At 43.0% G+C, this 22,885-nt stretch overlaps 1 protein-coding gene across 3 annotated transcripts; it reads left to right on the plus strand.

The window, feature by feature from the left end:
• Positions 1–11,207: 11,207 nt before the first annotated feature.
• tmem170b (transmembrane protein 170B) lies at positions 11,208–21,080 on the plus strand. Of its 3 annotated transcripts, none has more exons than XM_061800466.1 (4): positions 11,208–11,880; positions 14,937–15,107; positions 16,676–16,813; positions 19,599–21,076. In XM_061800466.1, exons 1-3 carry the CDS (start codon positions 11,790–11,792, stop codon positions 16,804–16,806), a joined length of 393 nt encoding a protein of 130 aa, XP_061656450.1. In that variant the 5' UTR covers positions 11,208–11,789; the 3' UTR covers positions 16,807–16,813; positions 19,599–21,076. The 3 variants fall into 3 exon arrangements, 2 of the variants coding, with proteins under 2 accessions (XP_061656450.1, XP_061703714.1); XR_009792204.1 differs by having other exon boundaries at positions 11,210–11,880; positions 16,676–17,031; positions 19,599–21,077; XM_061847730.1 differs by having other exon boundaries at positions 11,210–11,880; positions 16,676–21,080.
• The last annotated feature ends 1,805 nt before the right edge of the window (positions 21,081–22,885 follow it).

Here is a 22,885-nt window from a genome sequence, read left to right on the forward strand (position 1 = left end):
GGGCCGTTGTTTATGCACTGATGTTGCACGTAGGCCTCCAAGTAGTCAGACTCCGCGTCATTCCGCCCGAAGAACCATCCGAATATTCAACATTAATTATTGCCACAGGTTCAAATCTGTATGGAAGTATTCCTCCGTCTTCCCGATCAACTGATACTGCTATTTCTTCACAAGATGAGGATAAATCCGAGACATCAGTGCTGGGCATAATGGTGTTCCATGTAATCCAGCGTTTGGAACGGCATGGTACACGTCACATCCGCGCACGTAGGTCGTGTGACTAGCGAAAATGGCAGCGATTGATTTCCCCTTGACGCAATCAATCATACATCTTGGCGAGAGTTTTAAACAAGAGACATTATAAGACACTATTCTATTAAATGTTGTATGGTGTTTTATTGACAGTTTTGAAGCTGGAACCCACCGCACCACCCAATATCCCAAGCCGCTTATCCCCACAAGGGTTCCCCTCGAACAAAAATAGAAACATACAATAGTCATAAGGAATAAAGCTTTGTTCATACACATACATCCTTGCTCGTTTCTTCTCTTCTTTTTAATTTTCTTTCAGTAGTTTCCAAATGATGGTTTTGAATATAAATACTTAAAATTTCCACCATTTCCCAAGAAGGAACCGAACACACGCACACACACACGCATGATCTCTTACTTGCGTCTCTTCCGTCAAGGGTGACTCCACAAGGAGGCGCAAATCCCCCAAGTAAACACCAATGACATCCCATCATGCCAACAGAAAACCATTTCCCAAAATGCCGCCCCGTGTGCAGCCACACATATCGCATGTACCAGAAACTGCCACCGATTGTTGCAGTTTGGGGAAAGCCCGTTTGTGTGTCAGCATTAGTGTGACCTCAGTTGCACTTTCACACCAAGATCCATAAAGGCCGACTTGATTTCGTGTGGAGGATCTTCTCAATATCTGCCACATCATAACAGTTTTAGTAGCAGGGAACGCCCCTTTTCTCCCAAACTGTCCAATTGTAATAACGTTTACCTCCAAAATAGATTCAAGATCCTGTTAGTATGTGTTTGAGTTTGTTTTGGCCGAGGTATCTGCGGTTAGTTTTGTGCTTGTGGCTGGTAAAAGACACAGAGGGTCTTTTAAAGAGCAGCAGGTAATACATCTGCGAGGGGCAGCCAAGCTTGCCAGGCCTCCCTTCCACCTCATTTGAAGCACCACCGCTGAACTGTGACCCATCGCGCGTCGCTGGGCCTCAAACCCGAGCGACTCGACCCACCGCATGCGTTCAAATAAAGGCCAAGAAGAGCATCTGTTGGGCATCTGATCACTCATAAAATATTCAGGCAAAGTATTCAAAAAAAGGAGCAAAAAAAAACCCCACATCATCTCCTGGAGGAAATTACTCCGGAAGGATTTTTGATGTAAAGGTTTTGCAGCAGATTTCCAAATATTTAGTAAACACGGGCTTAAACGGGATCATCTGAATCAAAGCAAACGTCCAGATTTTAATCTTTTTATCCGCCAAACATGGTTTGGATGCAACTTTTACCTTGAATCGTCCTTACATGCTTTCATGGTGTGCACGTTTTGAAGACTTATTTAAAAACTAGAGTTGCATGATTCCTTTATTATAGAGTAATAAAGAGAATTCATTCCTTTTGATGGTGTCTAAATGACATTTAACTTTCTTTAACATAGAGTCCAATTTATCATTCCAGTCAAACATTTACAATGTAGCAGCACCTCCACGGTCTCTACTTAATAATTAATCGCTCTTCCTGCTTCGTTATTGCTTGAGCAAGTTTTCATCTCACCTGAAATGAAAGCGTGCAACATCCCCCCCACCATCCCCACCCCCCTCCCCACTCCTGTTTGGATGAAACTGTCCAGGCATGAAAGTGAAGCTCATCAGCAGTCTGTAAACGTCTCTCGTTGGCTCATTGACTGGATTATTTCCCCCGCCAGTGTGTCTGTTTGAACACTCAAAGTAAATCTAGATACCATTACATTGTACGGATGCCCATTTATATTGTTTTTTTTTAAAAGTTGTTTTCACCACGAAGCAGTATGCTATACACGTCTGCTTGCGGCCATTAAATACATTTTGAGCACTTTCCTTTGCACGAAAAGAGTTGTACTACATTTTGTCATACACTCACGCCCAATTTATCCATCCATCCATTTTCTTCACCGCTTATCCTCATGAGGGTTGCGAGGAGTGCTGGAGGCTATCCCAGCTGTCAATGGCCAAAAGGCAGGGTACACCCTGAACTGGTTGCCAGCCAATCGCAGGGCACATGGAGACAAACAACCGCACTCACAATCACACCTATGGGCAATTTAGACTGTCCGCCACCGTTTTGATTGACTCTTAAAATACTCTTCATAGAAATTGAGACAAATCATTTGGACCACCTCCGGAATGACATCATTTGTTTCATCTTGACTGGTTGTGTGATTCAGGGGACAACGAAAGTGAGTTGAAACCTCCCGTTGTATTCATGTCAAAAATATTTGCCCACCCTGGTGAAATATTACACCGACTGCACACATTTCCAATCTCATCCACTCTACAGTATGTGTGACGCAAGCCAACATGTCATATAGGAAGTGTCGGGCATTAAGATGCAATGCAAACGCTGTATAACATATTTACGAATGTAATAAGTAATCCGATTACCACCGTAACAAAGTAATAAACACAGCTTTCAGTATGATGTTATGCGGTCTGCACTACTGCAAAACACACCACCACACCCAACACGATGGCCCTTTTGTTCAGCACCTTTAAATATTTGTTTAAGTACACATGAACTACAATTTTAACATAAGGGTATTTTTTATTTGATCTTTTATTTTTCATCACAACAGGAACTCCCCTCCAGTTACCTCCTTTGGTGGTACAATGCTTGTAGTGTGTGTCTGTGTGTGCGCGTTACAGTATGTGGGCTGGCGATGCAAAATCTGATGAACATTTGCCAAACCCCTGCGTGGATTATCGAGATATCTGTTTTCTAAACATGAGACTTTGCAAATCAAAACTTTGCCGTTCTGAACCACAGCAGAAAAGAACCACAACACTTGTGCACTCTAATGAGCGCTTAAGCCAGAACTGCATCAAATGTTCTGTCTGAAGATAATATGAATTGATCGTTATGGGTCATATGGGGGTTAGAGTTGGAATGTTGTAGAAATGGACTGAATCATAAACATGAAAAAAATGGGCTATGATTTAGTGAAGTTTCACTCCATGTGTTGTCTATCATACCCACTTGAAATGATCAATATGGAATGCGCAAACAACAACGAAGAAAGCACGATAATATCGGACTGAGTGCGAGCAGATCCCAGACACGGATAGGCCTGCCGGGACTGGATGGTTTGGGCTGCTTACCAGAATTCCTTCAAACATCCCGGGAACATTTACGCTTCTGGAAAGTTGCGTTGTTGGTTTTAAGCTTTATCAGCATCAACCCTCATACCGCCGGAATCTGTTTCTTTCCTCTCGCTCTGCCGCTCCGGAGGAGTTACAGCAGCTCTGGGAGGGATGCGAGCCTCAAAGGGGGGTTCAGGTTCTAATAATTGAAGTTTCAGATTGTGGGACTCTTTTAAAGGTATGAATTTAGTGGCCGCATGTAGAATCAAACAGAACTTGTCGTGTCAGTTTCATTTTCTCATACTCTTTGTATCCTGTTGTTGTTCTTGTTGGGTTGTACCCGCGCTCTCAATTTTACAACCGCTATTTTAGCATACATTAATTTCTGTGTGGGCTACATCCAATGTTTGTCCCAATCGTTAACAGTATTTATTAAAATATTGCACAAAGGTTCGTCTTTGAATACAGTAAAGAAAAATGAACATCCTTTCAACTAGTTTATCCATTATGATTGATCATGATGGATCATGTCGATCCATTCATTTTTTTTAATCAAGCACAATATTTAGGGCCTGACTTGTGACCTTCTCCTAATTAACACTTTCTGGGCAGGGATTGCAAATTTGCAACAGGTTTAATATAATCCAGCATTTTATGTCCAGGGTATCATTTTCTGAAACTATCAGTTTTTTCTCTCTGCAAAATGTTATTTGCTCCAGAGAGGGTTAATAACAAAATGATGATCAGAAAAAAAATAGTCAAAAAACGTTCTCCATCCTGCCAAGGTGAGCTCTTAAAAATTGATAGAAAATAATTTGAAATGTTAAGCACTGCATTGAAGCGAAAACTACAAGTGAACACATTTTCCATAGGATTCAATATAACAAAAAAAAACCACATTTTTTTTTTTTTACTTCTGTGATCCTCACTTAGCTGTACTGCAATCATAATCCATTTTAAGCACACACTTGTCACTAAGCAACGGTGTGAGGGCGGACCCATATGCAGGACTTCCAGGCGGAGGCATAATGTTTAATGTGGTTTTATACCGGAAACTGGTCGATACCAAAAAGCAGTCCAAAACAAGACGCTAGGCTAGGCGGGATCCAAAAGACATACGGCAGGGTCTGCTGACTATGGGGCAACCTAACAAGCTTAATAGGACATGATCAAACAAAAGGGCACAGAATCGCTGCGACTAAGGGTTGCTCTAACTTACGCATAGAAGCGGAGAGTCCCACAGGCAGTGAATGCAACTCAGTAACACAAGGCAACGAACTGGCAAACGCCAGTGACAAAACTCCAAACTTAAATACATGGTCTAATAAGAGTCCAAATGGAAAACAGCTGTGACAGGTGTTAGAGATGGCCCCGCCCAGAGCAGTGGCCAGGTCACACCCATCTTGGTACTGGCCAGGCCTTGCTCATGACACACACTGGCATATTAAAGTGTTAATTAATCTAATTCGTACAAAATACAAACGTCATCAAACGGGAAGTTGATTAAAAAGAAAAGTGCAATATTGTACAATTCTCCAGCAGTGACTTACTCTTTGTCAGGAACAAATCTGAGCCCCGAGGCGACGTTTTCTTAATAAGAGACCAAATACACCCACGGGCAACATCATGAAGCAACTTGTCCTCTTTGTAGTGATTCACCACTGAATATTTCTTACGAGAAGTAAAGAGGACATGTCTTCCACTGGAAGTACGCAGCCCCGAGTAATATGGCTTTCTGTTTGGCTTTCCCACAGCAATCACTCAACATCTTTCTTGACGTAACCCTTCAAAGAGACAAGACCCCCATAATCACATACAGCTTTACTCAATGACAACGCAGTATATTACATCTTTTTTTCCCCTTTAATGTCTGACTAACCCAATGTCGGGAGGCATTGTGTGATCACTGTTAGCAACATTACGCAAAACCTAACCAATTTCCACGGAACTTACCACGCTCGGTATGCTGATGGCGCAACTGAGGACAAGAATTTTGATGCAAGAATTTTTTTTTAGATGAAGTCATAATGGAACCATTACACCCGCCCCAGAATGCAAATGGCATTACAAAGTACAACAGTAGCTTGACAACCTGAAGGCGATTTATGTGGTTGTTACAGAGGAAAGACCATATGCTGCCATCCAAGCAACGTCTTTTTCACGGGCGCAAGACAATGCCAAACCACATTCTTCACCTGTTAAAAGAGTGTGGCTTCGTAGTAAAATAATGTGGGTAGTAGACCGGCTTGCCCGCAGAATATACCTGTCTGCCATTGAATTATGGAACGTAAAATTTTGACAATGTAGACCCCGAACTGTTGAACAGCTGAAGTTGTACATCAAGCAAGAATGGGAAAGACTTCCACCTACAAAGCTCAACAATTTGGGTCCTCAGCTCCCAAATGTTCATAGAATGTTTACCACTGTGTTGCATCATTTTTTAAAAGAAAAGGTGATGTAACACAGTGGTAAACATGACCCTGTCCCAGCTGTTTGAAAGGTGTTGCAGCCATAAAATTCAAAGTTAATGATTATTTGCTAAAATCAATAACGTTTGAGTTTGAACATTAAACACCTTGTCTCTGTAGTGTATTCATTTAAATACAGGTTTGAACATGATTTGCAAAACACTGTAATCTGTTTTCATTTATGTTTAACACATCACAAGATCCCAAAATGTATTATTTTATTTTTGCCATTTTAATCATGATGAGGATAACCCCACCCCCACCCGACCCTGGCTCCAAAATCCAAACCAGTATTATGTTATTCTCTTGTGAACTAGCATAGCAACATAAAGGCTAACACAATTTTCGCATGCATTTTGTTCACCTTTTGAACAATTCAACTTTGGCTGGCCCCGCTGTAGCCATTTGTGTCAGGTGGATGACTTCATTCATGCGTCACATTGTTTTTTGTGAAACAAATACTGTACATCCTGTCAATATCAAATTGAGAGATGTTTTGAAAGTTGAGCAAATGCTTGGTAAAAGGAGTGTTACTGTGTCCTATCCAGGTGAAGTCGTCGTTGCCAAGCCCGTGACGTCACTTTTCATGTGGAGGCAGATGGAGATCAAGCTCTCTCTTGTTCTCCCGATGTAACGTGGGCCACATCAAACGCGTTTGTGGTTCACGCTATGATTGTCAACACCCGCTTTTAGAAAGCCAGCACAGGTGAGGCACAATTACACTCATTGCACCTTGTTATGCTTGCAAAGGGGATTCCCGGGGGAAAGAACTCCATTTGGAGTGTACACGAAGGCCTCCGGATTTTGAATATCTCAAGTCATTTTTAAAATGTTACCTACTCCATAGATAATGGAGGGGGGGGGGGGGGGGGGAACAATGTTTTCCTGTTCTTGTAATGTGATGGGCTCCATGTCTCCCCCATACAGTACCACAACTGACCTGTGAGAGACAGCGCAGTGCTATCCCTCCATCCATTTTCTTAGCCGCTGATCCTCACAAGGGCCGCGGGGAGTGCTGGAGCCTATCCCAGCTGTCAATGGGCAGGAGGCGGGGTACACCTGAACTGGTTGCCAGCCAATCGCAGGCCACATGGAGACAAACAGCGGCACTCACGATCACACCGAGGGGCAATTTAGAGTGTCCAATTAATGTTGGATGTTTTTGGGATGTGGGAGGAAACCGGCGTGCCCGGAGAAAACCCAGGCAGGCACAGGGAGAACATGCAAACTCAGCACAGGCGGGTCTGGGATTGAATCCGGGACCTCAGAACTGTGAGGCCAACGCTTTACCAGCTGAGCTACCATGCTGCCCTGACAGTAAATATTTAATTGAATTGTATTTTTTTACAGTAAATATTGCCGGAATTATCACAAATTGCAGAACAATATAATTGGTCAGGATACCGACCCAATAATCCCACTTTGATCTGAAGGGGGAATCAGGCTCAAATTAGGGATGATTGTTATTTTAGTTTTGGGTTCACGTTTAAAATGAATCTTCACATGGTGCTGGGCATCATTCATGAAAAAAAAAATAGATTAATGATTATTACGTTGTTTTCTTGGGAACTTGGGGCAAAGGGCGACACTACCCCACGCAGTTCGAGGCATGTTATGTCAAATTATGTATATACTTTATTTTGCATTTCTCGACAAGGATTGTTTGGTGATATGCATTCTTCTATTGAACCATAAATATTACACTTTATTGACATTGTAAGAAGGCTAACAAGTTTATTCTGTTGTCGGCTGTGTTCTGTACTCTTGGGCATGTTTATTCAAAAATATCCAAAATTATCTGGCATGTTAGACCAAATATAGATTTAAAAAAAAAAAAGTCAGAGCCACTGGAGTATGATTGCACGTCTCAGTCTGGGGGTAAAGTGTTTGCACCCTGAGTCACAACTCAGGCGCTTGGTTCCTGTGGCAAAGATGTCAGGCAGATGAGGAGGCTTCTTCACTGGTGACTCACATCGGTCAAGGCCATCTGCCTACGGGCGGCGGGGGTGGGTCGGGCTACAAAGGACAAACAAAACACATGCCGGGAGACTGATTGGCAGGGGGGGGGGGGAGAAAACAACAGGAGATGAATCGGTTTCAAGGGGGAAGCGTCTCATCTTACCGGTTCCGTTCCAATGACGCAAAGGCACAATAGGCTCAATATAAAAAACAACCACATAAAAGGTTGGAAAGGTTGCATGGCAACACATAACCTTGATCCCCACAATGGAGGCATGGTTCTTTCTGATATACTGTCACTACTCATGTTGCCCCTAAAATCCCCATTTTAAGGGGCGAAAAAAAAAAAAATCCCTGCAAGCCTCAAACAAACAATCCCAGATGACCTCACCTTGAAAGGCAGACTGACGAGATCCTCGACAAAGCTTCAGATGATAACCTGCGTGATATTGCAGGTATAAACCTGCTTTTGTGATAAAAGATTCGAGACATTTTGCAAACTGTGGTTTTTGTCCTGTTTTGTCAGAGCCACAGTGGGTAACCAGGCCAATTTTGACAAAACATGCAATGAAACCTATTGGGAGCGCGCCACCTGCTGGCCAACATTAGACTGGCTCCCATTGTCAAAATGAGCAGGACTGAACTGTATTTCTACTGGAATTTTCTTTTCAAAACCGAGACATTTCACATCACATTTACTTTTAACACCTATTTACGAAAAAAAAAATCATAAATTACACGTCTGACCTATTTCTAGTTTGAAATTTATTTTATCATCCAGTCAGGAGCTACTTAAATCTGCACAGCATTTGATGTATTAATAACTTGTTTTCCTTCACCAGCTCAAAGAAATTCCCTGGAGGATATTGAAAGAGCTCAGTTATACACTAAATAAACATGCATATTCAATGAACGTAAATATGGATGCGACACTTTTTTTTTTTTTTTTTTTTTTAATGAGAACGCAAATTAAAATTGAAAGACTTTTTCCAAATACACAAAAGTCCGAGTTCTGTGTAATCGAGTACTTCTGCTTTTGGCAGGCGTGGCAACTAATCAAGATGCTCATTAGAGCGCATTATTATTGGCCTTGTTGGATGTGGAAGTGCTGAAGCGGCGTGGCTGCGCGTGGTTTGAGGTTACGAGGTCGGCCGGATGTACTGCCAAATTCTCAGAAATGCCTTCAAATGAGCATAACGAAGTGAACATTGAATTCATGCCCGACAGCTCTTGGTGGACATTCCTGCAGCAAGCGTGCCAACTGCACACTCCCTCAAACATTATGAACGTCATAGGTATTGTGCTGTGTGATTGTACTGCATCTCGACCCTGAGGCACACCTGTGCAACACTCATGCTCTGTGCCACACCTGCGAGGTGTGTCTTGGCAGGGGATAGACGCTCTTTTGGTGTATGAACTATAGAAACCAAAACCACTGCTTTTCATCTTCAGCATCATGGATTCGCTCTGCAGCAGTTTGGAACGGAACGCCAGCAAGACCAAGGGAGATGGCGGTGGCCTTCTTCCAACGACTGAGATAACAAGTGGCCGCCACCGCGATCCACGGGTAACTGATTGAAACAGAGTACAAATATTTGGGAACTAAAATACCTTTCTGCAAAAAGGAAATGGTGGGTACAGACTGATTTGCTGCTCAAGGCAGCCCGGCCAAGTCCTGCAAAGTGGGGAAAGATCGCCATCTGCTGGCCAATACGTCATTAGCTCCAACAAAAACTGCCTCTTTTGAGATCCCTCTTGCAATAAATATCCTTTTAAAAGGGGCGACATTTCCCCTGACATTTACTGCTGCCGATTCAGCAACCATCAATGATTGCATTCTAGTTCAACCTTTATTTTACAGTGCAGTCAGCACCTCATTAAATCTGCGTAAAATTGACCGTGTTAGTAGCTCAAAGAAATTCCCTGAAGGATATAGAAAGAATACATAATATGAAACTTTCAGGAATCATCAATACAGTGAGAAGACACAGGTTGAGTCCCAAGATCCTTTGGGAGGGTCTAAGGACCCTCCCCTTGACATCAAGTAGGACAAACATGCGCTGGTGAACAAATATGGTGAAAATGTCAAGCTCGGATGGGAAACCATTGTTGACATTTGCTTGGCAAACATTGCAGGCAGTAAATCCTTGAATGCAGTCCTACAGGGGGCCGGGGGGCGGTGGGGCGGGGCGGTGGTAATTCAGGAAATTCAGCTCGTGTGGGTTCAGAGATGAAGGCAATGTGGAAAGTGGGAAGTTCATGGTCAGAAAGAAAAGAGGGAAGCAAGGGGACTTTGAATGTTGGGTCTATGAAAGAAAAATAATACTGGATTAAGTTTCATCTGTGGTGATTATACACTTGACAATCTCACAATTTATGAACTGCGCTTTCATCCATACTCGGGAAATACTGTGAATTAGAAGTAGGTCTGTGTACTGCATGTAATTGTTATAGTGTTATTTTAAAGGAAGTGTTCATTAAGAATGTCTAGGAGGTAAAAAGAGTGTCAGTTCAAGCGCTGAAGCTGAAACTTTGGGTATCATAGGGGTGGGGGTGTGACCCCCCTTTTGGCCCTGCCTTCCTTTCCCCTTTCTTGGCGCTCTCACCTATCCTTGTTTACCACAGGCGCTTGAACTTGGGCTCACTTTGGGAAGCTATGAGCGTTTTTTTTTTTTTTTTTTTTTGGGGGGGGGGGGGGGGAGGGCGTCCTTCGTTGGGCTTTGTTGGTGGCAGGGGTCACCACGCTGTCTAGGGGGTCACTGGTGTGGTCGCAGCGGTGGGGCTCGGTGTGTGCGGTTGGGTGTATGGTCCGGTCGTCTGGCGCCTGTGCCTCTCCACTTGAGGTTGGTTGGAGTGTTTCAGTTGGACTCGGGACCCCCGTTGGCGTTGGGTGGCCGGTGGCATTGCCCTGGATGGGTCCTTGCTGGATGGGCCCCCCACCCCTTCACCGATGTGCATGCTCAGAAACTCTTGTTCTGCTGTGTTTTCACCCCTTTTCCCCTTAACTACTGTATCATTCTGTCTGTCCCCTAAAACGACACATACTTTTTGGTCATGGCCAATTTTCAAGAAACTTAATAATAATAATAATAATAAATACGCAGTATTTCGAACTCCCCTGTGGCACACCAAAACTGTTCTATCACGAAGGCAAACAGATCGACTATTCTGCAAGGCCATGCAGCTGGACAGGACAGTTTAAAAGAACCCCCCCCCCCCAAAAAAAAAAAAAGTTTAGAACCATGGAGAGCTCCCCCACCCCTTCCCCCCAGCTCTCCTGTCGTCACGGACAACGCCCCGGAAGTAGCCTGCTGCTCAACGACTGTTCTTTTTAATTTTTATTTTTTACATTAATCACAAAAAAAACATAAAACAGGCATTATGACTCAAACGATGTGTGACGTTGTATAGATGAGGACTTTTTTGTTGTTGTTGATGAAATCACAAACACGAGGTCTTCTTTTCTGATTGGCTGAGTCCCCTGTCAGGAGAGCTCACGCCGGCCGGTTGTCACGCACCGTTAGCACATTGTTTTGTGCAATCGCTTCAATGTGACGAGAGCACGTTGCTAATTTGAAGGACGTGGACTTATCCGAACGTCACCGTCCTCCTTGTTTCCCAATCCAAAGGCGGCCCGAACACGGAATTCGTCGAAGTAGCACGCTGAGGGGGCGCCTGTCCCTTTAAGCGTGATGGAGCTGGGCTGGTCAATGTAGGACGAGCGACCGTGCGCGTTGCTGCCTGAGCTCCGGGGGCTGCCATCCCCATCATGGCCTCCGCGCAGACACCGCCGACTTCCCCGCAACCGAGGATGAAGCGAGCACCCAGCGGCCCTTGCCTTCCCGACGCGGAGACGGACGCGAAGCTGAAGCAGAGGCACCGGTAGAAGCGAGCCGCGCCGGGGAGAGCCGCCGCCTCACACAGCCGATGCCACCCCGGTCGCCCCCGTGCCTCGTACGGCTACTCGATCAAGGAGGGTGCGAACCCGGACGGTGGCACAAACATGTCAACAAACAGGGATTATTCTGTTAATCTGTCGGTGCAGCAAGTGCTGAGTCTCTGGGTGCAAGGGACGACGTTGCAGCACTTCACAGGTATGTAAATGCTTTGGTGCCGGCCGTTATTATTCGCGGCGTAACGTGATTATTTGCGCTCACGCGCTGACCCACGAGCACGCATTACTACCATCGGGGAGTGAATGACGCCTCGGTTCGCGCAGTGCATGCATGCGTGCATCATTTGTGACGTGGGTGCACCCGTATCAAAGGTGACTGATGTGTGGCTTCCCACTAACGAGAATGAATTTCAAATCGTTTTCCCTTCTCGATGCCTGTTTTCAGCGCTCAATGCGATCGATTACTGCGCTTGAACTTAAATTCTGGCGTGGTACTATCACATCAACACAGTAATTTTCTCCCCTTTCTCTGTCAGGTAAAAGTTTCGTGCAAAAGTTACAATCGTCTGTCTTAAAACATGGCCCAGTAATCTTTGCTCAGTCAGCATAAAATAAATTGGAAAATAGTAAATAGAATGTGAGAGCACAAACAGGTTTCACCAAAATGAAAACATTGCAAATGCAGATCTAGATAAAATCATGCTTCCTCATTAAATGTACAGCAGTTTGTACAAAAAGGATTCATCAACCAATTTTCTAGTTTCTCGCTAGTCTATCTGAAATCAGGTGCACAACAAGTGCTGTCATACATTTTCGCCAGGGCCATTACGAAACAAATTGATGGATAGCTCATCGACACATGATTTACGCTCGTTGGTCACAAACTGCTCCCCCGGGCCCCGAGTTTGACACCTCTAGTGGACCCTGTGGACTCATCAACAGCCAATCACAATTCAGACATAGACAGTAGATGCACATGCTAATATCCAATGTCACTATACATTCCTGGCATAGATAGATGAATAAAGTGACATTATCTGAAGTAAATAAATACACTTTGGCCCAATTAAGTGAAATTAGATCATTTGTTGCGTTCACAACTGACAATAGACCACGCAAATCTAAATGTAGTATGTCAAAAATTAGGAAATGTTGTATGTAAACTATTAAATCAGGTGCACATTTCAGTTGCCGTGTACAAACAGGTTGCAGCAAATTACTGTATGCTGTATATATCGAAAAAAATCATCTTGTAAAATAGTTTTAATGTGTTCTAGATGACTATGTATGCAGGAAATGAGGATATATCAGTCATAAATTCCTTGAACTGCTCTGTGCAGAAAATGAAAAGAACGGACATGTAGTCATTTCCGATTGCAACACGGCCATCTTTGCATCCTGTGTGTTGAGCAAAAAAAAAAAAAGTTTGTCGATGATGCTGAGTCAGCAGGAAGCTTGGGCGCGCGTAGCGCTGCGTGAAAGTGGGGGGCAGAGGCGCGACGCTGCGTACAGAGCGGTGGATGAGGAGAATGGAAGAGACTGCCACCTGATCCCCACACGTACCGGCCCAACCATGTGTTAAAAAGCACCGAGTGAAACGGGTCACGGCGTGAACGTGGTGTGCAAAAGATGACGGGGAGTCTTTCAAAATGTTCCGCGTGCTCCGTGTAAATCCAGCCACTTTGAATTGGGCGACAGATGCTCTGCCCGTGCAACCAGATCTTGTTGAAGGGTCCCAGTGGAGCACAACAGAACGCCTCTGTCTCTACTTCCTGGAACCACCTTTGTGATTTTTCTATTTGTTCTGTCCGTCCCATCTCGGACATTGCCCCCTTTCCCTGGGCTGAGCGGACGGCTTTGACTCGACAGCTGCAACGCCGGCTCAAACGGCGCGTGCTGTCACCCGGGACAAAGAGCCACTGTGCATCTGTGCAGACGCATCCCTTCCTGCCAGATCAATAAATAGATGACGACTAGATCAGTTAGGTCAAGCAGATACGCAAAAAACACCCTTTGGGTTTGAGCTCTGAACGCTAATTATGACTGTTGCTAATGCTTCTAAATATAAATACGCTACACTCAACGTACAATCTGCTCTATGTTTGTGTTGGTGGGGTGGTTGGGGCCACATGCCAATCCTTCCCACTTCCGGGCTATTTATGGTATAAATGTCTTTTTAAATAAAATCATAGATGAAAGACAGACACGACGACAATCCCTAATGTTTAGTTCTTTGGTTGTTTTGTACACGTGAAGTGAAAGTCGTACAATCTGCTTCATCATATGTCATTTGTAGGTCAAAGTCAGGGGTGCCCACACTTTTTTTTTTTTACCCCAAGATCTACTTTTCAAGCAGCCAGCCTCTCGTGAGATACCGAGGGGGGGGGGGGGGGGGGGGATGATGATGATGATGCTCCCAAACCGTTTTAAGGTTAGTGTTATGTTGCCTCCTATATTTAAAACACAGAATTAGCTTTTTGTGCACTGTATCGTCTGTGCTTTCATCCTGGATCAGGCTGTGCCAAGGTGGAATTTTAAAATTACCCACCATCTCATCCTGCACTTTCTATTTTGGTTCCAGACCAGACCTTTCCCACTCGGAAAAGAGAAAATCTCGTCCAGTTTAACTGCTTTTTCTTTGATTATTCACATACTCCGACAGTTATTGCATCTTAAAACAACAGGATTTCATTTTTTTTAACTTTCTCCATTAATATCGAAAGAAAACATAAGCAGCATGTCTAGCTCGTCTTTGCTCTACATTGTCTAGACTGTGGACGCTGTCATTATAAAACACATCGATGGGCTGCGTAAGTACTGTAACATTTGTAATTGTGAGTGTACGTCTTTTAAGAGCGGGGGTGAGAGGGTGTAAGGTAAGCTCGGAAAATTAGTGTGTGGCGGAGCAGCGATCGACGCATTGAGCACCCCCGGCCAAAATGGTTGCTCTTGTACCGTCGAACAATTGCAGTTTTTAGATGCCTGTGAGACAAATTACATGAGAAGAAATAGAACTAAAATAAGCTAAAACTGCTTCCTCTTTGAAGTCATCTGACTGGCACCTAAAATACTCTCTGTCATCTTGTGGCATTTTATAAATGTCACTCATCATAATGTGCTTACTGCGCTAAACTTTCTTGGGTTATGACATTGTGGGGCATCACGAAATATGATGGTGCTCATTTTCTTTTCTTTTTTTCCCCATTTGCCAGAGTGTTTTCAGACTTGTTGGTGATCTTTTTGTGTTTGTGTCAGAGATGTGGTACTGGGTGTTCCTGTGGTGTCTCTTCTCCTCGCTCTTCGTCCACGGGGCGGTGGGCCTGCTCATGTTGGTCATGCTGCAGCGCCACAAGAGGGGTCGTCTCATCACCGTCGTGCTGGTCAGCGTGGGTTTCCTCGCTTCCCTCTCCGGGGGCGTCATCACCAGTAAGTTTTGTCTTTCCCTGCATGTTCTTTTTGTGCTTATTCATCTTTTTTTTTAATTTATTTTTAAATTTGAGCTCAGCAGTGTTCCGCATCTGTTCACTCTTGGGATGACGGTTTAGGGTATTTGGCTGCTTACGTCAGGCCCAGGTGGAGCTGACGGGGGCAGAAACAGCTGCCGCCGATAGAAGTTCCGTTTTAAAGCCGCTTTAGCCAAAGGGATTTTGGTGATTTTTACTTTCTCCTATAACTAAATCTCCTTCACCGATTCAAGCTCGGCCCCCAAAATAGACTAGCCAATATATTATTAATGTATAGCAATATGGGAGTGCTGTCTATTGACTGTCTGCACCCACACTTGCCTGCACACGCAGGCGGCAGTACCTCAGTTAAATACAAAAGGCAACCAAAGTACCGTCATTTCCGGCCTACACAGCGCACCTGTTTATAAGCCTCACCCGGTACATTTGTAAAGGAAATACCATTTGGTACATACATACATACGCCGCAGCTGTGTAAAAGCCACAAGTGGCCATATTGAAACCCACATTGAAACACGAGATATTTACAAAGAAAGACACTACACAGAGAGTTTAACGCTAGTGCCGCCACGCTAAAGGAGTGCTAACGGGACCGTTCCTCGGCACATATATTCCACCGGGTTCCTGGGAGTGCATTTGTGTCAAACTTTGTTTTCATCACAGGCCTCATTATAGTTATGGTGGCCCTTCGGGGGGGGCTTTTATTATGGTGAACCCCTGAAGGGTAAAAAAATATAATCACTAAGGCTGCTCGTATTTTGGTTTCAAAGTCCCGTTCACCAAACGTACAGTAAAGAAAGGTAACTGGCTCATGCTTTACGCAAATAGGAAACTGTTTGATGGCGTTTAAAATAAATCTACCGTAATTTCCGGCCTACAGAGCGCACCTCGTTATAAGCCTCATCGAGTACATTTGTAAAGGAAATACCATTTGGTACATACACATGCCGCAGCTGTGTAAAAGCCGCAAGTGCCCACATTGAAACCCACATTCAAACACGAGATAGTTACAAAGAAAGACGGTACACAGAAAGAGTTTAACTCTAATGCTAGCGCTAATGCTGCGCAAAAGATATCACTGACACCAGCACTGCGCCAGCGCTAACGCTAACAGGGACGGTTAAAATAAAACTTACCGGTAAATATCACTGACACACGCCTGTAACACAGCAGCAACACGTTAACGGGGCCGGTAAAAGTCACTTCCTCGGCACATATATTCCACTGGTCTTTTCCTCTCGAGTGCCCCCTTGCGGCCATGAGAAAAAAAATGCACAATTTAGCTGCATCGCCGCATAAATCGCAGGGTTGAAAGTGTGCGAAAGAAGTCGTGGCTTATAGCCCGGAAATTACGGTAAAACTGCTAAAAGCGCTGACCTTTATTTCGGTGCTTTCAATGGCGGCAGGTGTGCGTCGACTTCTATTTAAAAGGAGTTTCTATGTGATTCGTTAATTCCAGATCCCGTTGAGCAGTAATTCCGTTTAATTGGTGTGTGTGTTTATGCTTGTGGGGTCTTTTCTTTCCCTCAGGCGCAGCCATCGCGGGGGTGTACCGCGTGGCAGGCAAGGACATGGCACCGCTGGAGGCTCTGCTCCTTGGTGTGGGCCAAACCAGCCTCTCCGTCGTCATCTCCTTCTCGCGCATCCTGGCCACGCTATGAAACGAAGGTAATCGTTGAAGGACACCGACTGGATGACTGGCGTTCAATCGAGAGATTTTTAATGGCTCTCAAATTGGCCTCCGGACCTTTGGGACTGGGTCCAAAAGTCTCAGTTCGGTTACTGCCACCGTCGCGAGAGCTCCTTCCTTGCAGATGCAGAGGGAACTCAATTCAACGCCATCCTCAGCTTCTGGACCGAAAGCCGTGTTGGTGGCGTTTCCAGAGGTAAACTCTGTGCCAACAGTATTCTCTGGGATGTCCCGCAAGCCTTTTGTGGACACTGACCCCTCCCCAAGGGTGCTCCTCATAGGGAATCATGGGAAAAAAAAAAAATTAAAGCATAAAAATACAGTGGGATTCTTTTTTTAGACTCCACTTGAGAACAAACGTTGAGCACTGATTACCCCACAGCTTTTATCAGCTGTACAATATTAATGATCGCACTGGGGTTTTATGCCGCAGCGCACAGATTCTCATTATCGTTCCTTTTTCCATGCTGGGTTTATTAAATTGCAGCTCACATGCAAAGTGAATTCAGCAAAGAATGGAAACATGTATCAGTGCCAAAAACTGGTTGGGTGTAAAAGTTGGGTGTAAGTTTTCCTAAATTACGTTTCTGAAAATGTGAGCATTGCTACAACTGTTTGCTCTTCTTTTTAAAACCCACTTTATTGTGGATTTATTGCTTTTTATTTATTATTAATTTATGTATGCTTACAGCGTAAACCTTCGAATGGGGAAAAAAAAAATGAACTGCCTGCTTGAGCTCTTGGTAGGGATGTCATGATCCGATCAGGTGATTGAGAATCGTTGTCGACCGTGTGATTTTCAGCTAATTGAGATCGGGTTACAAAAAAAAAAAAAAAATGTCACAAAGTGACAAAATAATCAAGATCTTGCCAAATGGAACCGTAATAACTTCATTTGACGTTACAATGACTTTCCCGCCCTCAGCACAAGTTGAAAGACCCTGAATGGTATTTTTAAATGAGTCTGCGAAGCCTTAAAGCCACCTTGCTCAGCGGCGTCGATTGAACGTTAAACTGGTTAGCGATTGCGGCGCGTTCAAACGACGTCGCTAAAAATAGAAGTTGAACGAGTGTGAAATTATTTTGTGACAAGCAAGCTTCTGGCGGTTTGTACATGCGAACGTGACGTATCGCTCCAACTCTGAAGCTGCATGGGCCGTCATTCTCGCCTTAAGACACGTGCAAAAATGAAAATGTAAATTGTTAACCATGCAGCCGTACGTACTACGCTAAAACTCATGACATTCCGCCAAATTCTGCTATTTGCATCCCAGGAAACAAAATGTAGAAATCCACCATGAAATTATTATTAAGCATCCTGGACACCGATCTGTAATTTGCTTAGTGTTAATTTTTTATTAGCATAAATGTCATGGCTATATTTAATGTATTTGCCAAAAATAAAACAATATATATTACACTTGTATGAGTTGGACCACTACACATTTTGAGCAGTTCAATATGTGTATGCTATCATCAAATTTACATCTGAAAAAGATTGACCTATAAGTGTGCATGTGTGTGAATGGGCCTTATCTTATTTATATATATATGTATGTGTGTGCATAAATATGCATACACTCATGTGTATGCATAACTATATACATACAGGTATGTATGTATCTTAAGAACATTTGGATGGACGCTATTTAATGCAATGTGGAGGTATCGAATCTGGACTTGGCGAAAAAACGTGCTTGGGGCATTCCTAGCACATGCTAATACAAATTAGCTTTCGCGAGGCTGGATTTATGTCCTACATCTTGTCTTGTAAAATTTTTAAAGTTGGAAGCTCTCCATGGGAATAAACCAGGAATTTACAAATTTGAAGGTTGTAGCTTAGTAGTAACTTTAAATATAGATAGTTGGGGTAAATACTAAAATAAAATACAAATTCAGTACCCTATCTTAGATTCCCATGGAAGTTTAATTGACATTTTCTACCCCTTTGGAACCCAAGATACATCATTATTTACCCTTACTTCTGAGTTTGAGAGTCCTCATGCTCAAGCCCGAATCGCTTAGATCTCTGCTGCTCACCTCTCTAGCTCTTACTTTTCTTTTCGAAACCCATGTCCCTTAAGTTCTGAAGGTTTGATTTGTCAAGTCCCAAACAAGCTCGCGCATCACAATTCACTCCAGACCACTAGGCGGCAGCGTGATCGCACAACACTGTAAGCGCTAATTCCGTAGAATTAGTGGAAGTCGGGGGAAAAAAATAAATCGAAAAATCGAAATTGAAACCAGGTTGATGGCAACTCGCTGCCGTTTCCAAAAGCGGTGTCAAGGAAAGATGAAGTGACGCTAACTTGTTCAGGCGCTTACAAGTGGAGTGTTTAACTTTGCATTTTGCACTGAGTTTATTTAGTCTTATGTTGTTTTAGCGTGGCATGATGCAACTCTGGCAAAACCCATTACACGACATCCCGAAAAAAAAGTTTTTTTTTTTGTTTTTGTTTTCGTCTGACACGCTTATGGTAATGATAATTATTTTGCCTGAAGTTGGGTATACACCAGTTTGACTCACTGGTGCTATATTTTAAATGTAATGCTCGCCCAAAATTCAATCAACACAAGGCAACCAAACCCCAAAGTGAGAAGTAGATGGGTAATTATGCCAAAGTATCACTACTAGCTTTATTCGTCTTATCATAGTTTAATGATTTTTTTTTTTTAATGAATTGCTGCTTCCGCTTTGGTAGTAAAATGTCATGCCTGCTACGACCGAGTTTTGAGGTTTTCTTTTTTTGTGCCTTTCTCAAGATTAACGCCACCTGATGTAAAGGGACGTGGCTCACCGCCACTACCAGTTTAGTCCACAAGAGGTCATCATTGTACCACATTCAAAGCTGTGAAGTGAGGGGATGAGAAATTAAGACATTTACTTCTGAATTGTTTTAGCCTCGATGTTCAATTGTATAAGTAGAATTGGAAAGCCAAGCCAAACCCACCATTTAACGCATGTGAACAATTCCTTTTTCTGCCTGAATGTTTTCCCACTTTTTCAGGGACCAATGTTGAGTTGCTCGTGACTCACCTGCTGTGTTTGATTTGAATTTTTCATTTATTAGCATTTGCTCATGTATGTATGACTTTAAAGCTGCTGTTGCAGTGTGTGATTTCTACCAAGAGCAGTAAATTCATGTGCTGTGCTTTCATCTTATTTATACCCCCCCCCTCCTCCAGCTTTTATTGAGCCAATGCACATATTTTAGAAAAATGCTACTGCGCAGCACCAAACATATAGAGTGGAAGGCAGAGGTTAACATACATTTTGCGAAAACATTTCTTTTTTTTTTTTCTCAATGTCTGAATTCAAATTAATCTTCTCCTGTTTCAGCTCAGCCAGGATCACCAAAATAATTTCATTCTGACAAAAAATGAAACATGTTTTTTTTTTTTGCACAGTCTATTTAAACTTCTGGCTTCTACTGTACGTCACAAGAAGTATAGAAAAGTAATGATGATCTCGTGGAAATGTGTTTACAAATGTACTGACTCAGTATGAAAACTGGGCCTGTTTAGGGGGGCACAAACTTTTTATTTTGTTGTATAGATGGCAACAGGCAGACATTCATTGTACTTTCTGACAACTTGTAGAAGAACATTTAATTGTCCTGTTTGTCACTGTATGGCAAATGAACCAAGATACATTCTTTGTAGTTTAGAAAAAGCGAGCAAAAAAAAAAAACAAACAAAAAAAACATTTCCAGACCAGCTAACCTGGTCCTATTTACCTGATGATCCCTCAGAGCACACAGTTGTTGGGAATCACTGCCCAAAAGCAAAGGTGCCACGAGCAAATGTGACCGTAAAGTAGAAGTTGTGTATTTGTTTACTGCAATATCGAAGGACACACCCAGCAATGACGAGTCCTCTGTAGACATTGAGCATGCCGTCGCAGTGCTGCAAGATGTCCAGCTATTGTTGTTCTTATTCCTCATCTCTATTGTATTGGCCAAAAAAACAACAACACATTCTTCTGTTACTCTGAGATGAGTACAGTGAAGTACTCCATCGTGCTAACCTGCTGTGATTGGACGTGCAGTGTGCTAACGTGTGAATGGACTACGGACAATCTTAACGAGGGATGATGTTGTCCAAAACCCAAAGTGGCACTTGTACATAATGTATATATTGTTAATTTTTTTTTTTAAATTTTGTACCAGCCGAACAGCTGATATTTATAACGTTATTTCTGTACAAATTGATCCTTGTAAATATCAGCTGTCAGTTGAAATAAAAATCTTTTTAGAATACAAAATGACATGTCGGGGTGTTTCCTTTCCATATAGAACTATTCACACTCTAGTTATTTATTATTACTACAGTGATGTTTTGAAATACTGTTGACTCGACTTCCAGGTTTTTCCAAATTTGAGCCCACTGTTCGGATTATTTTTTTTTCATTTTTAAAATTTTTGAGCTTTGACATGCTTGCAAAAAATTGCGATCTGAGTTCTGTACGGTGAACTCAACTCACGTCACAACAAGCAGCCGTTTCGCACGTAGTAATCAATACTTCCAAAAAGAGTTTTACACCATTTTAATGCCACCCCAAGTTGAGGTTTACTCTCAAACTAAACATCAAACAAAGACAATTACAAATTTTTTGTTCAATACAACTGCATAACTTTGTCTCATGACCAGTTAGCCAAATGCTAACAAGCAATGCAAAACTCCATAAATGGGCTAACGAGTAGCATCAGGGTCTTATAAACAACAGCTATTGCAACATACGGCAGCCCTCGTGTTTTATTATACCGGCCCCCAAATGGACAAGGAGCGTAAAACAGGAGTAGCGCGATGTCCATTGAGTTGAAGCAAAAATGTGGCAAAAATTGTAAAATTCATTATATTCTCTGATGTTACTGTATGTCATCATTGTAAGTTACAAAGAACAGTATTATAGTCTATTTTCTTTTGAAACACATTGCAAAATGTTTTTGGGGGCAAGGCTGAATGGGATAAATGGCATTTACATTCATTTTAATGAGGAAATATGATTTGATATGAACATAGTAATGGATTGATCTTATATTGAGTCACCACTATACTATAGATGTACTAAATAGTACTGTATGACATGAAATGAGAAGCAGTCAGGATGGCAAACGTGGCTTTTGTTCCCGTTGCGTGACAAATTCTTGATGGTTGCATGATTTACACATTCTTAACATAGATAAATTTGAAATGATGCAGTCCATTACCGCAACCTCAGCATTGGAGTACACGCACAAGCAAGTAAAGCACTCTGACAGTCTTCCTCCAGGGCACATTTGAAAAAGTTTTCGGAAGATACTGCAAGCCACCCACTAAATTAGATTTCCGTTTGCTTGGTTTTTAATGTAACTTTACATCAGAGGGAGATTAAAACAAATACCCACTGGTACTAATATTTGCTCTAATGCACCAGTCTCCATACTTTTTCTCCTTGTCCTGCCCACTGGTCTGCACATTTTAAATTCTCCTTCAGTCTAACCTCATCTGTCAGCCTATCCATTACTAGTGCAAACAGGAAGGGGCTCAGGGCGGATCCCTGATGCAGTCCCACCTCCACCTTAAATTCTTCTGACACACCCACGGCACATCTCACCGCTGTTCTGCTTCCCTCATAAATGTCTTGTACGAAATGTGTAGGAAAGGTCTCTCCCCGATATGTTATAATTTTCTTGCCATTTTTGTTTGTTTCCACGCAGCATGTACATCCTCAAGCAGATTTTTAGACGATCTGCCACTGATAACCATCACTAGCTCGCAGTGTTTAACCGGTTTACCCTCCCAATTCTCATTCGCTGACTTCCCTGTCACTCCATATGCCAGTCTCACCCTGCAAAGGGTATGCAAACTATACACAGCCCTGATCTTAGATTCCAACCCAGAAACCAGAACTGTGAGGATGGCCTGCTAACTCCTATTGCAGTATGCTACACCCAAACCTCGAAAAGTTGCAAAGTTTAATTTAACATACAATCACGAGCTAACGTCTACATTTTTAACTTTGGCAGTGTTGTTAGCTGGAGGTGTCATGGCTGGTCTACTCCTGTCAT

This window comes from Syngnathoides biaculeatus, chromosome 1, assembly GCF_019802595.1.
Source record: "Syngnathoides biaculeatus isolate LvHL_M chromosome 1, ASM1980259v1, whole genome shotgun sequence".
NCBI lineage: Eukaryota > Metazoa > Chordata > Actinopteri > Syngnathiformes > Syngnathidae > Syngnathoides > Syngnathoides biaculeatus.

What these genes read in the sequence shown, in the direction of transcription:
- tmem170b (XM_061800466.1), top strand. Translation starts at nt 11,790, where the DNA reads ATGTCAACAAACAGGGATTATTCTGTTAATCTGTCGGTGCAGCAAGTG. An exon ending in GACGTTGCAGCACTTCACAG is followed by an intron (nt 11,881 to 14,936) that starts GTATGTAAATGC and finishes TGTTTGTGTCAG; the next exon opens with AGATGTGGTACTGGGTGTTC. An exon ending in CTCCGGGGGCGTCATCACCA is followed by an intron (nt 15,108 to 16,675) that starts GTAAGTTTTGTC and finishes TCTTTCCCTCAG; the next exon opens with GCGCAGCCATCGCGGGGGTG.